Source organism: Stenella coeruleoalba (assembly GCF_951394435.1).
Source record: "Stenella coeruleoalba genome assembly, chromosome: 10".
NCBI lineage: Eukaryota > Metazoa > Chordata > Mammalia > Artiodactyla > Delphinidae > Stenella > Stenella coeruleoalba.
Window position 1 is genome coordinate 90,592,206 of NC_137156.1, and position 15,384 is coordinate 90,607,589.

A 15,384-nucleotide genomic window follows, 5' to 3' on the forward strand; every position below is an offset into this window, starting at 1 on the left:
CGAGGCTAATTTGAGATTCTGAGGAATTAGGAAGAGGACCAGATTTTAGAAGTTTTTATTTCTAGTCTTCACAAGTTAACTAATGAGAGAAAATATCAGAGACTTTCATCACCTGTTTTAAGTGCTATTTATACACTAGTTTCCTTTATATCAGTATCTTAATAACATTTCCAATAATGTCATAGACAAATGAAGGCAGAATCACATGTTGTACAGAGGGAGAAAGATTTGATGATTTTTCTTAACATTCATCAATCCTCTGATAATTCAGAACCACCTGAGCAGTTATTATTCTGAACAATGACCGTGAAAGATTATCACTCACAGATGGAGATTTCAACTGAGTTAAAAGTACAAAAGAAACAAACAAAAAGTGACCAAAAGTAATATTTTCTGGATGCTCAGGAAAGACTAATTACATGATGGATTGCCATCCCTGGCTTGTAAAAATGTAGCTGGGGATCATGATATGTAATAGAGTGTTTGGCCATTGATACAGGGAACAAGCCACACTTATGTTTAAAGAAATCATGCTTAACAGTTCTGAGAGAAACTTTGTAACTAGTTTTCATGTCTCCTGAGGTGCTCTTAACTAAAGATGGGTTCTGGAAATACCATTGTCTATTCTGACAAGGTGAATCTGAGTCAGGCTATTCATCAAAAGCATTTTATATTTTATTAAGCTTTTCCTTGTACTTCTTAAGGATAGGATTGTTAGATTAAGCTGTTTTCATATGATCTGAATCTCACTGAAACAGACTGAAAAGAGTAAATATTAAAATTCTGTAATTTTATGAACTCTCCATTAACGCATGTCATTCAAACTTAGAATAACCTTCAAAAAGTGGTCGGTCCTCTTCACACTAGAAGCTGAATGGAAAAGATGTCTCCCTATTCTGTATATAAATATTCACTACCCCCATCATTTCCTTTATGTCTTTCTTTTATTATTATTGAAAATTAGAAACACACAGAAAAGTAGAGAAAACAGTACCAGGAACACCTATGTACTCATCAATCAGGGTTGATAATCATCAACTCATATCCAACTTTGTTTCACCTATACCCTCACCTACTTCCCCAACATCCACCTCAAATATCTAGAGGCAAATCATAAACATCATAATTTCTTCTATAAATATTTCAGAATGTATTTTTAAATGACAAGGGGATCTTTTCAACATAACAATAAACCAGTTTTCCTATCTTCAAAAAAATTAACAGGGGCTTCCCTGGTGGCACAGTGGTTGAGAGTCCGACTGCCGATTCAGGGGACACGGGTTCGTGCCCCAGTCCGGAAAGATCCCACATGCCGCGGAGCGGCTGGGCCCGTGAGCCATGGCCGCTGAGCCTGCGCGACTGGAGCCTGTGCTCCGCAACGGGAGAGGCCACAACAGGGAGAGGCCAGCGTACCGCAAAAAAAAAAAAAAAAAAAAAGATACAGCAGTAGAATGCATAAACAGGCGTTTTGGATTACACACAAACCATTAAGCCACTTTTAGTTTCTCGTGAAACCTCCACAAGTTACAGGATATGTCCGAAGAATGTAACAGTTCCATTGTTTAAATTTACATCTCAATTCAGACTTAAACAGAATGGATTTGTATGAAGAGATAAATCTTTCTAGAAAAGACTGTTCCTTGAGAATCATCAGCTCTAGATGATCTAAGATTCACATTTCAAAATAATTTATCAGAAATTTATTCCAATGTTGTCACAGCCTATAAAATACTCTCAATGGTTCCATAACAATTGCATCAACAGAAAGATCTTTGCAAAAATAAAAAAATATCAAAAAGCATCTGCGATTTTACATTTGCCACGTGCAACCGATGTCAATCACTTAAAAATAAAATTGCTAAAACATAAATTCTGATGACCTAATAAATTTATAGAAAAGTGAGAAAAATCTTATGATCAATCAAGATATAACTTTAATAAAGTATTATTTAATGTATATATAAAATTGAATCAAAAATATATTTTTGCAATTTGTATGTTTATGTTGTTACTCATGTATCATTATTACCCTGTTACATTTTGTAGGTAATATATTTTTATTATTATTATTATTATTTTTTTTATTTTTTTATTTTTTTTGGTCCCCTGCATCGGCAGACAGACTCTCAACCACTGTGCCACCAGGGAAGCCCCGGTAATATATTATTTTTAAAGCAAAGTAATTTCAAAGAAAAACACCCCGCATTTTTGTTTCATACTGTGACCCAAAAACTATGTAGCTGGTCCTAAAAACATCTAAAGCTTACATTCTGACTACCACCAACACCAAGCTTCATATTCTCCATGTTCCACTCCTGTTTTACTCTCCAACACTTCTTTCCAGCTAAATGGCTGCCTTGCCTCAACAAACCATTCTTCTTCTTTGCACAGATTCTTTGTAAATGCTCTTGCCTGCATAGTGAATAAAGTTACTTCTCCCTGCCTATTATGTTTACTTAGCTAACTCCTATTTGCCTTTTACTGTCAGCTAAAGCAACCCTTTCCCAATAACCTGATCCCTCAGGATTCACTATTTTAATAGAATCATTTATTTCTAATACATGGCATTTATCACATTTGTAACTATGTATTTCTGAGTATGATTTGATTAACGTCAGCCTCTCATTTTATTCTTAAATCTCTGTGAAGGCAAGCACCACATCATTTTTATTTGGTGCTTTTTTTTTTTCCTTCTCCTTCCATTGTATTTCCGATACTTAGTAGACAGCTAGAATTTGGTAGTTGCTCAATAAATATTAGTTAATGAATGAATGAACTAGTGAGAACATGTAAACATTATAATGAATTATAAATGCTTCTTATTCATGAAGTTTTAGTCATAATTACTATACTACTGACAAACTGTATATAGGGGATGATTTGTCTAATGTTGCCACTTTGTAGTGCCATAAATGGAAGGAGAGGCTTTCATTTTTAATGTTTGAAAATTATTTTAACTGCATGATCCAAAACTTTAAATCACAGCAATTTTGCTCTACCAGCACAACCAGTTAGCCAACTCATCCTCCCATAAGTGTAAATAAGATATTAGCGATATATTTTTTTCAAGGATACTACAAGAAGGAAAGTATTCTCTAGTCTTAAAGTGTGTTATTGAAACCCTGGTTAGTATTTATTCTTTCTTTGTGGGAGACGTCTGAAGGCAGCTTGGAATTAAGAATGGACTTAGTCCACAAAATCATTCTTTAAACTTTTCCCCAGAAATAATTAGAATAAAAAGTACACGTGTCTAATATAATAAGGTAAAGAGTATCTTTAAAATATGAAAATATGAAGACACAGATACAATCTGATGTAGATTTAGATTTTCTTCATTATATTCAGAAATAAAATATGTGCTTTTATTTTTCCATGACTCTTTTATCAATATGTACCTTAAGGCCCAAGATTACTTCCTATTTGTTTATTAAGGAAACAATCACAAATTTTAAAATGTTGGAATAATACTTAAACATTCTATTGATAAAATACAGTGGCACACTCATCCATATGAACATATAAATTCAACCTCAATGCTACTTTGATTTCTTGAGCAGCACAAAGAAGCCAGAAGGAAAGTAAAGCTTTTAGCCTATATCCTAGAGGGTAAAACTTTATCTTATGAGTGATCTTTAGAGAAAGAGATTTTCCAGGGCCCTCATTTCATTTTGTTTTGAAACTTCTTTATGGATGATACTTGCTTTCACTATAATTTGCCAAAATCCCTAATTCTTAAATGTAAATCCCTTAAAACATACTTTATTTTGCTAAGATAGTGCATATCTAAATCCAAATGTATGTCCAGGGTTTTTTTTGTGTGTGTGCTTACTGAGTTGCCATCTTGGTCAATTCTTAGTCCTCTAAAATCAAAACTATGTATTTTGTTATAAAAAATGTAGTCAAAAATGATATCACTATGAGTCTCTTTTAACCACAGAAATATAGGACTCACAAGTCCAGCTGGAACACTGTTTGGAATTATCCTTTGAAATGGGTCAATGACATGATATGACTTGTAGAGCAAGGGCTGATATTGTGACTCATATTTCTAGAGAGAAATTTTTTTATGATGGATGTGTAATTCTAAAATTGTAAAATCTCGATGAAAAAAGTTACCTCTTTCCTATTCGTGCTGCACTTTTATCTAAAATAGAAAGTTTTTATCACTGCTATGTCAGAAATAGAATAAATATGTTGTATTCACATTTTCAAATATAAGCTTATGATTATAAATCTTGATATAATATAAAGTAGTTATGATCTTAGGGATGCAATTTGTCTCATAGTACATGAAATTAACATAGAATATTTACAGCTGTAACCATTGTGTGGATTGTAATATTGTGGCTGGAATTTCAGAATAAAATAATAATAAAAATGGTGTGGTGCATTCTCTACGTAGGGACTGCTGCCTTTTGAGGTCCACAGTTTTCTATGAGCTACTTATTTTTATATTAAGTATAAATGAAAGTATGTCTTGAATTTTCTTACAAGTAATAGGCTATGTTGATTAATGCAGAAATATTTGAAAAGTGGGAATATAATTTTTCATATTGTATAGTAGAGCTTCATGTTGTATTTATATAATTTCAAACAATGGCAAAACCATTCAAAATATATATTTTATAGCCATATGCTAGCATTTGATAAGCTTTTATAATAATAATATTTTTTCTCAACAGAGAGGACTGTTATTACCGTGCCACCTTCCAAAATGGATGTTACAGTTGGCGAGAGTATAGTCCTACCCTGCCAGGTGTCCCATGACTCCTCCATTGAAGTTGTATTTCTATGGTCTTTCAATGGAGATGTCATAGACTTAAAAAAAGGAGTGGCTCATTTTGAGAGGATTGGAGGAGTAAGTTGCTGAAATTTTTAAGTGCTTAATAAAATGAATCAAGTCTTTTACATGAATCAACATCTTTCATAATTATTCTCCCCATATTGATTTGCATGGATAGTCACTGTCTGTTTATGAAGTTGCATTTGTTTTTGTTTTGTGTTATTTTGTTTTATGTCTTTCACAGAAATGCTTGTGTTCTGGATGCAATTATAATAAAGTGGATAATAAAAAGGATCAAATATGAGAAACTATAATGATACTAGTATATCTCCTAATTTCAGAGCTGCCTTATATTTAGTATTTATCCAGCTGTAAAAAAAAAAAAAAAAAAGGGACCTGCTGGGTATGATTATGTTTTTATACCTTTTTCCGTATCTATCTGCAGGAATCTGTTGGGGATTTGATGATAAGGAATATTCAGTTAAATCATTCAGGAAAATATCTATGCACAGTAAAAACAACTCTCGAAAGTTTATCTGCTGAAGCTGATATTATTGTGAGGGGTAAGCATAAATGGTGAAAATGAATGAGTACACAGTTTATTCACAATCAAAAATGTTAATATGTATTGATACTTGGTAGATCTTTGAGTAACCACATTATGATAAAAAAGTGAGATAAATAGTACAGATTTTTTTATTTTTTAAACTCTAAGACTCCAGGGTACAGGTATAGATATGGATATTGAAATGAGTGGGTTTTGTCTCTTTATAAGGAATGGTCAGACTTAGCAAGCAGTGTCGGTCCCTAAAATTTAGACATGCTTTCTATTCATAATAAACCATTCTTGTCAGAGCAGGGTCAAAGTCACATGTTCCTGAAGGTCTCCATATCAGATGCATTTATTTGAGTTAGCTTTCAAGAGAGAATGGACAAGAACGGTTCTCAATTTTTGAGGTTAACTCCCTATCGGATGATATTCAACCACCCCATGACTGGCATTTTCTAATCTTCAAGGGAAGCATTTCTAAATTAATCTCTCACCATGTAAGTTGAATTAATAGGGACTTATCTCAAATAATGTGCTAAAATACATTATGTTCAATATTTTATTTTCTAAGCATAACAGATTAGACTATCCCTGTCCCAAATCCATGAATTTAATAATTTCTAATATATTCATCATAAAACATATTTTTCAAGGTCCCCCAGGTCCCCCAGAAGATGTAAGAGTGGAACACATTTCCAGTACTACTTCTCAACTAAGCTGGAGACCAGGCTCAGATAATAACAGTCCCATTCAAATATTTAGTATTCAGGCTCGGACACCATTTTCTGTGGGTTGGCAGGCTGTTTCTACAGGTAAGTGACACAAGTAGTTTTGAATAATTTTCTAAAACAGATGGTGTGTTTGTTTAATTGAATAACTGATTGTTTTTAACTAGTGCCAATTTAGGGGCCTGAAGCATCCCCTTCTTTTCAGTTCCAGAAATTCTCAATGGTAAGACATACAATGCAACAGTGGTTGGTTTGAGTCCTTGGGTGGAATATGAGTTTCGTGTTGTTGCCGGGAATAGCATTGGGATTGGAGAACCAAGTAAACCATCAGAAGTGTTAAGAACCAAAGCATCAGGTAAGAAATCAATGTCTTCTAAAGATGTGGAAGACCTTTTAAAGTATAGTTCCTAAAGAAAATAAGTGAGAAGGGTAGTATTTTTGGTCCGAAATCAGAGGCAGTAAATCAGTGGCTCTTATTTTCCATTTGTATGTGCACAGAGCAAGGTGTATTTTCTCCCAAAAAGTGAATTCAAAAAGAGATGATTATAGTTAAGCAGGCATGTCAAAAATTAGAATTTTTCAAAAGCTGTCCTCTCATCTCATCTATTTTCTAGCCAAAATCCATTCAAGAATCTGTAGATTTGTAAATGCAAATGAGTTACTGCTTGTTTCATTAAATGTTGTAGCCAAGAATTAACTGAGACTCTGATGGTGCAGCCAGCCACACATTTCCATCTATTTCTCAACTCTGACTTAGCTGCAGCTTCATTGAGTGATAGTATAAATTTTTCCACAGGCAAATGAGGTAAATTTTAAACTCATTTAACAGAAGTGATAATTGAGCATCAACTGGTTCACTGAACAGCAGAATACAAGTGGAACCTGTCTCAGAAATCACACCTTCTTAAGCTCTTTTCAATGGATCCTTTGTTCCACTCTTAAACTTTCACATCCAAGGTGACATTTGATCTGCGCAATGCATGTAGCCAACAAAGTTCACATTCTTATCCAGTCACCTATGGAGGATCACTGATGCTGCTGGCTTAGTTTAACAAGAACTATTTCAACGGTGTGTGCAACTGTCAGATGTCAATAAATCATTTTTTTTTAAACTAAAGGTAATGCTAATCATTTTATTATAGGATTATGGCTGGAAAACAGCATATTTGGTAGTGATATCTTAAATCATTCTAAAAGTTTAGAGCTGAGAGGAGGGTCCTCACTTTGATAAGAGGAAGAAAAGGAAGACCAGGATGTTAGTTGATTGTTTTGGACAAAGTCAGGATTTGAACCCAGACATCCAGACTTAGGCACCAGCATTCACCATTAACAGTGGGCCTTAACCTAAATGGGATAAAGACTGACATAAGGAAATGTCTAAATATAGAAATTCCCAGGCCCTACCACAGACCAACTGGATAAGAATCTAGAAGCGTGGTCCATGACTCTGGATATTAGCTTCAATTTCAGATTGTTTGTTTACAGCTGATTTATATTATGATAGTTTTGGGCAGGGTTGATGTTAACTAAAGTTTTTACAGTAAAGTTTTTATGTCACCTTCTGTTAACCATGGACGCTCTCATTTCAGTAGCATAATGAGACTTGGTATTCATAATGATTTCCCTGAGGCTCCAAATCATACTGAAGTGAGAGGTTGTGAGGTTTTGTTTGTTTGTTTGTTTGCTGCTATCATCAAAGACAGTTCTTCTCAATATGGCTTTAGGATGCATATGGCTCATTTGAAAACTGAAGAAAAGAGGGAGCTTTATTACCCAGAATATTGGAAATTTTTGCAAAGAGTTAAAGTATAATTTAAAATAATTTCCTTATGTATCTAAACTATTCAATTGTCCTGAAATATGTTACTGTAAACTGTCAAGTATGAGAAACCCTGCAACTGTAGAAGCTATTGCAATTCATGCTGCTTTTGGCCAAAGGCATTGGAAGGCTTAGAAGACAGGGTATAGGTTCAAGGCAATCCTTTAAATAAATTATGAAGATCAAAGCAGACAAAGTTAGGGTCAATCTGAATATGGAAGTAGATAACGTCTGGTGTTATTACTTAAAAGAACAATGAGATTATTATATCACTGAATCATTTATAGAGTTAAATATGTATGAAATGGGAATAAATAAAATAAGTAGTCTAGATTTATCTGAATGGTATAAAGGGTGGGAGAAAATCTTGGAATGAGTAATTAAACATTACATATTTTAATTCAAAAATGATCGATATAGATAATTTTATCTATATATAAAGTATACCCTGCAGATTTACCCATTATCACAGATTTAGCATACTTTTGCTATTATTGCAGGGAAAAGAATACTTTTTAACACTTCAACATGTATAAAGTTTCATTCTGATTATATACTATGATACTCTACTCATGCTCACAATTGCCATCGATTTTACAATTTGCCTTGAACTATTTACGTTTCATTACACTAGTCCTCACAAGGGTATAGTTGAAGGACATATTTTTGCCTAATTTGTAAAAATGATCAGTGTCTGGAATGTTCTACCACTGAGACTTAGGGTCCTAGAGTTAAACCCAGGGAATCCTCTCAATCACATCCTTGATCAGAGAACATTTTACTTTGATTGTGAAAAATTAGAGGAAAAGTCCTGTTCTGTACTGAGAGATTTGAGGTTCAAACAAAGAGATATAAAACAAGAATTTTAAAAATTTATATATCTTTAAAGATTCATTTTTAAATGTTAAAATATCCTGATGGCTAGCAAAAAGAAAAATTATTTTAGTTTATTTATTGAAAAAAAATTAATTGACTGCCTAAGTAACTTGTTTACAGCACACAACTGTATAATTAGGCACTAAATCAGCAATGTCGCAGTTACCATGGAACATCATTTTGCCAATTAGCAGACGATGCATAATAATGTCAAATATACGATGTTAGTCGATTTTTAATTAATTTTGGAGCCAGGGTGCTCTTGTATCAAACACAACTGTGTCCTCTCTCCTAGAAATTTGGATATGTGTAAACATAATTTATGTTCATTAAAAATGCAAGACTCTCTCATAATGTGTCTGCGTGAGATCTTGAAAGGTGAAATACAAAAACAAAATTCTTCCCAATGAAGAGGTACTTTAGTAATTGCCATCCTATGTTTCTCTTGGTTGCTTTAGTCCCTGTCATGGCACCAACAAACATCAATGGAGGTGGAGGAAGTCGGTCTGAACTCGTTATTACGTGGGAGGTAATTTTCTATCCAACTGAGTTACTTTGAAGGAAAAAGATTTAGCTGGCAAAGAGGAATATTGAAAAACAAAAAAGAAGATTTATTTGATCACTATTGAGTATATAAAAATACGTGGTATGAGAGACTCCTGATGATGCATTATTTAAAAGAGGTATTGGAAACTTTTTGTATTTCTACTAAAGTTAAGAGAGTGTGACTAACTCAACACTATTTGCTTCCAAATATAAGAAACAGAAGTTCAATGTCTATTGAAGGAGGGTCAGTAGCATTTTTGTTATTAGTTAATGAACTAGAAATTATTTATTTATTACCTCTAGAACTATTCATGAGTAAGACTCAGCAGAGCACAGGTAGAAAATAATTTCCCTATCATTGTTCCTTAAATCTTTCCTTTGTTCTACCCTGCATCTAGGTGAAAGCTTAGGCAGATGGGATAGCTTTTGTAGTCATTATTATTAAGTATCAACAGGTAGGTTCATTTTTATACTTAAAATTGTTTTCAACCTGGTTTATTATCATAAACTTTAGACTTTCAACCAATCTAAAGTTTTTCGTTTCTAGACACTCAGGCCTGCCTCAGCGGAGAAATGCTATAGTGTGAAAGGGAATGCATAGGCAGTTCTCCACCTTTTCTCCACTCTGCTATTCGATTTCTCCTTTCCCAAACTAGTTCCTCCAGAGTTGTAGTAAACTGGGATTGGGAGGAGAGGAAAAGGACAGAAAAAGTCCTGACTGCTGGTACATTTGTAATTTGACTTTGGTATACTCTAGGAATGGTAAATGACCAGACGTTGACATTTCATAGAGCAGTTTTTTTGTTTTGCTTTGTTTTTTGGTGGTTTTTGGTGGTGCGGCGAAGGGGGCAGCGTCCAAAGAAGTACCCAAACTTTTGGTTGTCGTTCCTTGGTGCAAGCTGCCAGAAGGTCTCCTCAGTTCCTGGAATCTGGTGGCCCATGGCCAGACTGTTCTGATAGAGGTTATCTCTCTCCTCTAGATGCTCTTTGTGGATACAGCATCATAAGGTTGCAACCCTATGATGACAGAGCAACCGTAACGTTGCTCATGGATAGCTCCCTACATGGTTTTCACATTTGCCCTCAGCAAACATGCACCTTTGCTCTATGTTCCATGGAAGTGCAGTGTGTCCCCACTTAGCCTCTCTTCACTCTGCCACAATACACTGTCCAGGTCTCTCTCCCCTTTGGAAGTTTCTCAGGCATTTGTCAGTTAAAAGAACCTGCATCCCCTAAATTACAGAGAATACATATCATGTGTTTCTTTCTGAAGCCTCTTCACTTGGTTAGGCAAGGGGTAAGAAGTAGCCCCTTTGCTTTCCCCTGGGTGGAGGGATAGGAATGCACAGCTTTTTCTACAACCGTCTCAAAAGAAATATCTTCCTACTAATCTCTCCCTAAACAAACCAACATTCCCTTTCTGTACATTTCTCTTGGGTTATAGGCTAAGTTTCGCCAGGTAGACTTATATATAAATGGTTTGATGTCTCTCTTTAGAATGCATGGCACTTCATACCTTTGTTATCAGCTTTGAGCCCCAGCTATAACTGATAAAAGAGCCTTGCCCTATTTCATTGGCCTGTGTACATGTTTCTGACACTGTGGCGATAATTTTCATAGCCAAAATATCCACTTCCATGGACATTTTAATATCACACTTAAGAACATGATGGCTATGGATGTTTTAGTTAAAAATCATGATGTCTGATATGTTAGAGGGGCTCTCATTGGGAGGCAGGGGTGGTTTCATCCCTCAGGAGATATTTACAATGTCTGAGGGCATGTCTGGTTGGTTACAACTAAGGCGAGAGGTTCATCTGGATAGAGGCTAGGATGCAGCTAAACATCCTACAATGCCCAGGACAGCGCCCCCACCCCCCATGAGAAGAAATTATCTGCCCCCAGATGTAAAGAGTGCTGAGGTTTAGAAACCCTGTTGCAGAATAATAGGAATTCATTGCATCTGTAAATGATTTTACAGTAGTATAAGACCTTCTAATATGGTCCATTTTATTCCTCACAAAATCTACAAACAATAAATGTTGGAGAGGGTGTGGAAAAAAGATAACCCTCTTGCACTGTTGGTGGGAATGTAAATTGATACAGCCACTATGGAGAACAGTATGGAGGTTCCTTAATAAAACTAAAAATAGAACTACCATGTGACCCAGCAATCCCACTACTGGGCATATACCCAAAGAAAACCATAATTCAAAAGACACATGCACCCCAATGTTCACTGCAGCACTATTTACAATAGCCAGGACATGGAAGCAACCTAAATGTCCATCAACTGAGGAATGGATAAAGAAGATGTGGTACATACATACAATGGAATATTACTCAGCCATAAAAAGGAACGAAATTGGGTCATTTGTAGAGACACGGATGGACCTGGAGACTATCATACAGAGTGAAGTAAGTCATAAAGAGAAAAATGAATATCGTATGTTAACGCATATATGTGGAATCTGAAAAAATTGCTATAGACGATCTTATTTACAAAGCAGAAATAGAGACACAGATGTAGACAACAAACGTATGGATACCAAGAGGGAAGGGGGGGCGGGATGAATTGGGAGATTGGGATTGACATATATACACTACTGATGCTGTGTATGAAATAGATAACTAATGAGAACCTACCGTATAGCACAGGAAACTCTACTCAATGCTCTGTGGTAACCTAAATGGGAAGGAAATCCCAAAAAGAGGGGATGTATGTATACATACAGCTGATTCACTTTGCTGTACAGTAGAAACTAACACAACATTGTAAAGCAACTATACTCCAATAAAAAATTTTTAAAAAGAAACAAACAAAATTCTATTACAGATAGAGAAAAAGTAGTATTATTAAACCCTCTTCATATGAGAGAACACTGAGACACAGAGATGTTTTCTAAAGGTTGTAAACAACAGAGCCAGGAACCAGGTGCAGCTACTATAAAAGTTGTCCTTTCTTCTGGACGTCTAGTTTCACATATGCATTATGGGCCTAGCACAGTGCCTGGTATGTGGTGCGACCTCCTGAAGTACCTGTTGGATGAATGGATGTGCACAGAGAGAGATGTGGCTCACTTGTGGAGCACTTACAGGATTTTCAGTGCTGTGCTGGACATTTCGTGTCATTTACTCCTCATGACAATGCTAGCTGGTGGCAATGCCACGTTCAGAAAAGAAAATAGGCTTAGAAATGCAATATAGGTGGGCAGATAAGCATCTGACTACAGGACTCTCCATGCTTTTTTACTTTGTCCTAAATTAGAATTCCAATGGTCCGTATGCAAAGTCATGGTTTAGAGAGGCCAAGAGTTTTCCTGTATGTGCCTTGAGTAGTAAGTTAATCAAGTTATTCTTGTTTACCAAACACGTTTGCCACAGAAACACTGACTCTCAAGTAGTCTAAAACAGGATTGGTTTTGTGGGATGGTGAGTAGGTTATTTAGGTTTCAATATTCTTTGAAGGCCATATAAGCATTTCATCACCTGCCTAACTTCACCCCTTGTTTTTTCTCCTCCATGGTCAGAAATTACTAAAGGTTGGTAAATCACAGCTTTTACTCAGTCTATACGTGAGGAGAATGGGAAATCCTATGTATACTATTCTTAAATAGAGATGATGTGAATTACCAAAAAAAAAAAAATCTTTCCACGATTTATAATGTTCTTTTTAAAGCCAGGTTCCAGAGACCATCACCTACAGGCCAAATCTGGCCTGCTCCCCGTTTTCCTAAACAAATTCACCCACGACCCTACCCATTCTCTTATGTGTTATGTATCACTGCTTTCATGATGTTGCAAGAGACCCTAGATCCCTAAATGCTCAAAATATTTAAGCATCTGACCCTCTACAGAAAACTTTTTCTGACCTATATTTTTAAAAAATTAAGTTAAAATCATCCCCGCTGTGTATTTCTCCTTGGGATATCAGATATAAGGATACTAACAGAAACTATTACATAAATGGATGCAAGTTCCCATTTATCATTCACATTTGGCATAATGTACATGCAGTTACTGAGCCAAATTCTTCTGGTGCCCAAACTTCTTTAAGGAATCAGTTATGTGTACTTAGAAGGAAATGCATACATTAATTTGAGCCACCAGAAGGCACATAGTAACACTTTCAATTCAGTGAACACTAACGAGTAGTGCAGTGGGGGTACAAAAATGAATTTCTTAAAAAAAAAAGTCTTTATGTTCAGAAACTGACAGGACAGTCTTAACTCAGCCTGAAATGAGGTCAGGCAAGGTACCATCAGAGCATATCTGAACTATGCTGTGAAAAAGAACTTGGGCATAAAGAGACTATTGCAGGCCAAAGTCACCGCACTGTGGATGAAGAAGTACCCATTGAGCTTTCAACACTAATCCAGGTCCAACCACTGTTCTAAACTCAGTCTAACTCCACCATTATGGTTTATAAGTACACTGTGGTATAATCGACCCGTGTTTTCTCCTGTGCCAAAGTAATGTGTATTTTGTGTATGGTTATTTGTTTTGGTTTGTTGTCTTTCCACTAACCTAGACATGCTATCTAACTTTAGGGATGTAATAACTGCTAACCTTTTTTAAAGGTATCTTTACTCATATGTTATTTTAGTTTATACCCAAAATACCTGCAAGTTTGAGGTGCTTATGATAAATGTCTCATAAAAAATATGACTATAAAATTAGGCATATAGGATAAAAAACTGTAGAGTAAGAAATAAACACCCAAACTGCTCATTGATACACTTTTTACCTAGAGGGTCAGCCAGTAAAACTATTCAGCCTTGCAAGCTACATGGTCTCTTTCACAACTTCTCATCCCTGCCATTGTCATTCAAAAGCCACATATCATTATACAAATTAACATGTGTGACTGTGTTTCCAAAAACCTTTATTTTCAAAACCAGACTACAGGCCAGATTTGGTTCAAAGGCCGTAGTTTGCTGACTCTTGGTCTATACAAAAAATGTAGTTCTTACAGACACGGTGACGGAGAATTATACTGTTAATCTTTATCAGCTTTAAGAGATTTCATTACCAGAGGAATTTTTGAATTTCTGTATTCTGCTGAATACTTTCTCTGCTTAAAGGAGAAAACTCTCTTTCTGGCCACGTTAAATAGCTATATATATTTCTCCATCATTTGGCTCTCAGCCCATATGAAAGAATGAAAGGAAGGTCCTAAATAAGCCTTTTTTTCTCCTCTAAGCATGTTGGACTCAGATCTTTCTTGAGGGAACACCATGTGAAACATTCATTGCACTTCACTATCAAAAACAAAAGTCCTCCACTTTCTCTGATGAACTAATAAACATCTTGATTAAATCTAAGATCAGAGAAGCACCCAAAAGAAATCAAATTCTCTAGGAAGCAGCTTAAATTCTCATAAATCTCTTCCATACCACTCAAAGTTAACCATTTTAATTCTGATCTACCTGTGAAAGGAGTGTCAACACAAGGAAGCATTTTCTTTCCTAAGATTTCAGGACATGTATTTTTCTTCTGCTTTTCACAGTCCGTATTCCTTAGGTTGTTCCACATGGCAAGAATGTATGGCAAGAGAGCAGCTCAGGTCATCCTGGTTAATGGGGATGTATTTTAAAGCTACATGGGAAGTAATGAGGATGGGAAAAAGTCTCAGTAACCAAGCAGACAGGGCAAAAGACGAACCGGAACATCATTCATCACTGTTCTGAGAACCGTAGCCCTACCCTGCTGTCATGTGTTCTGGTAACCCAGCCGCAGTTCTAATAGTCCCTCCTGCTCCTCCTTCAGTTTTTCCTATTTACTTTACTTATAGTTTACTTATAGTTTATAGTTTTCTACTTGACTAACGGCTAAATTCTATCCCTTCTCTGTATAATTTACAGCTTAGATTTTCTCCTAGCTTCCACTGCCTCAGTGTCCCTGCTACTGTGTGTTTTCTACTTATTGCTTGCTCTAAGTTTATGTATTATTACCCCAACACACCTATGTTTCATATTCAAATTCCATAAGGGAGAGGAATTAATTGGGTTTGCTGGTCACTATAGAATTCAGAGATTCTGATGGATAAAGAAGCTGTGATACAAATATACAATGGAATACT

The 15,384-nt window shown here is 35.5% G+C and overlaps 2 protein-coding genes across 19 annotated transcripts in view; one reads left to right on the forward strand and one right to left on the reverse strand.

Annotated features, from left to right (window-relative positions):
- Positions 1-15,384, reverse strand: part of LOC307193527 (uncharacterized protein) — a 730,787-nt gene that overhangs the window by 607,338 nt on the left and 108,065 nt on the right. The window lies entirely within an intron of this gene.
- The window catches only part of CNTN6 (contactin 6), a gene marked incomplete at its 3' end in the record, with an annotated part of 232,143 nt that overhangs the window by 201,793 nt on the left and 14,966 nt on the right, over positions 1-15,384 (forward strand). For all 4 annotated transcript variants that reach the window (XM_079935626.1, XM_079935627.1, XM_079935629.1 and 1 more), the window contains 5 exons: positions 4,683-4,858; positions 5,229-5,346; positions 5,987-6,145; positions 6,267-6,416; positions 9,215-9,285. In XM_079935626.1, coding sequence (XP_079791752.1) covers positions 4,683-4,858; positions 5,229-5,346; positions 5,987-6,145; positions 6,267-6,416; positions 9,215-9,285 — 674 coding nt within the window. The remainder of the gene's footprint in view (positions 1-4,682; positions 4,859-5,228; positions 5,347-5,986; positions 6,146-6,266; positions 6,417-9,214; positions 9,286-15,384) is intronic.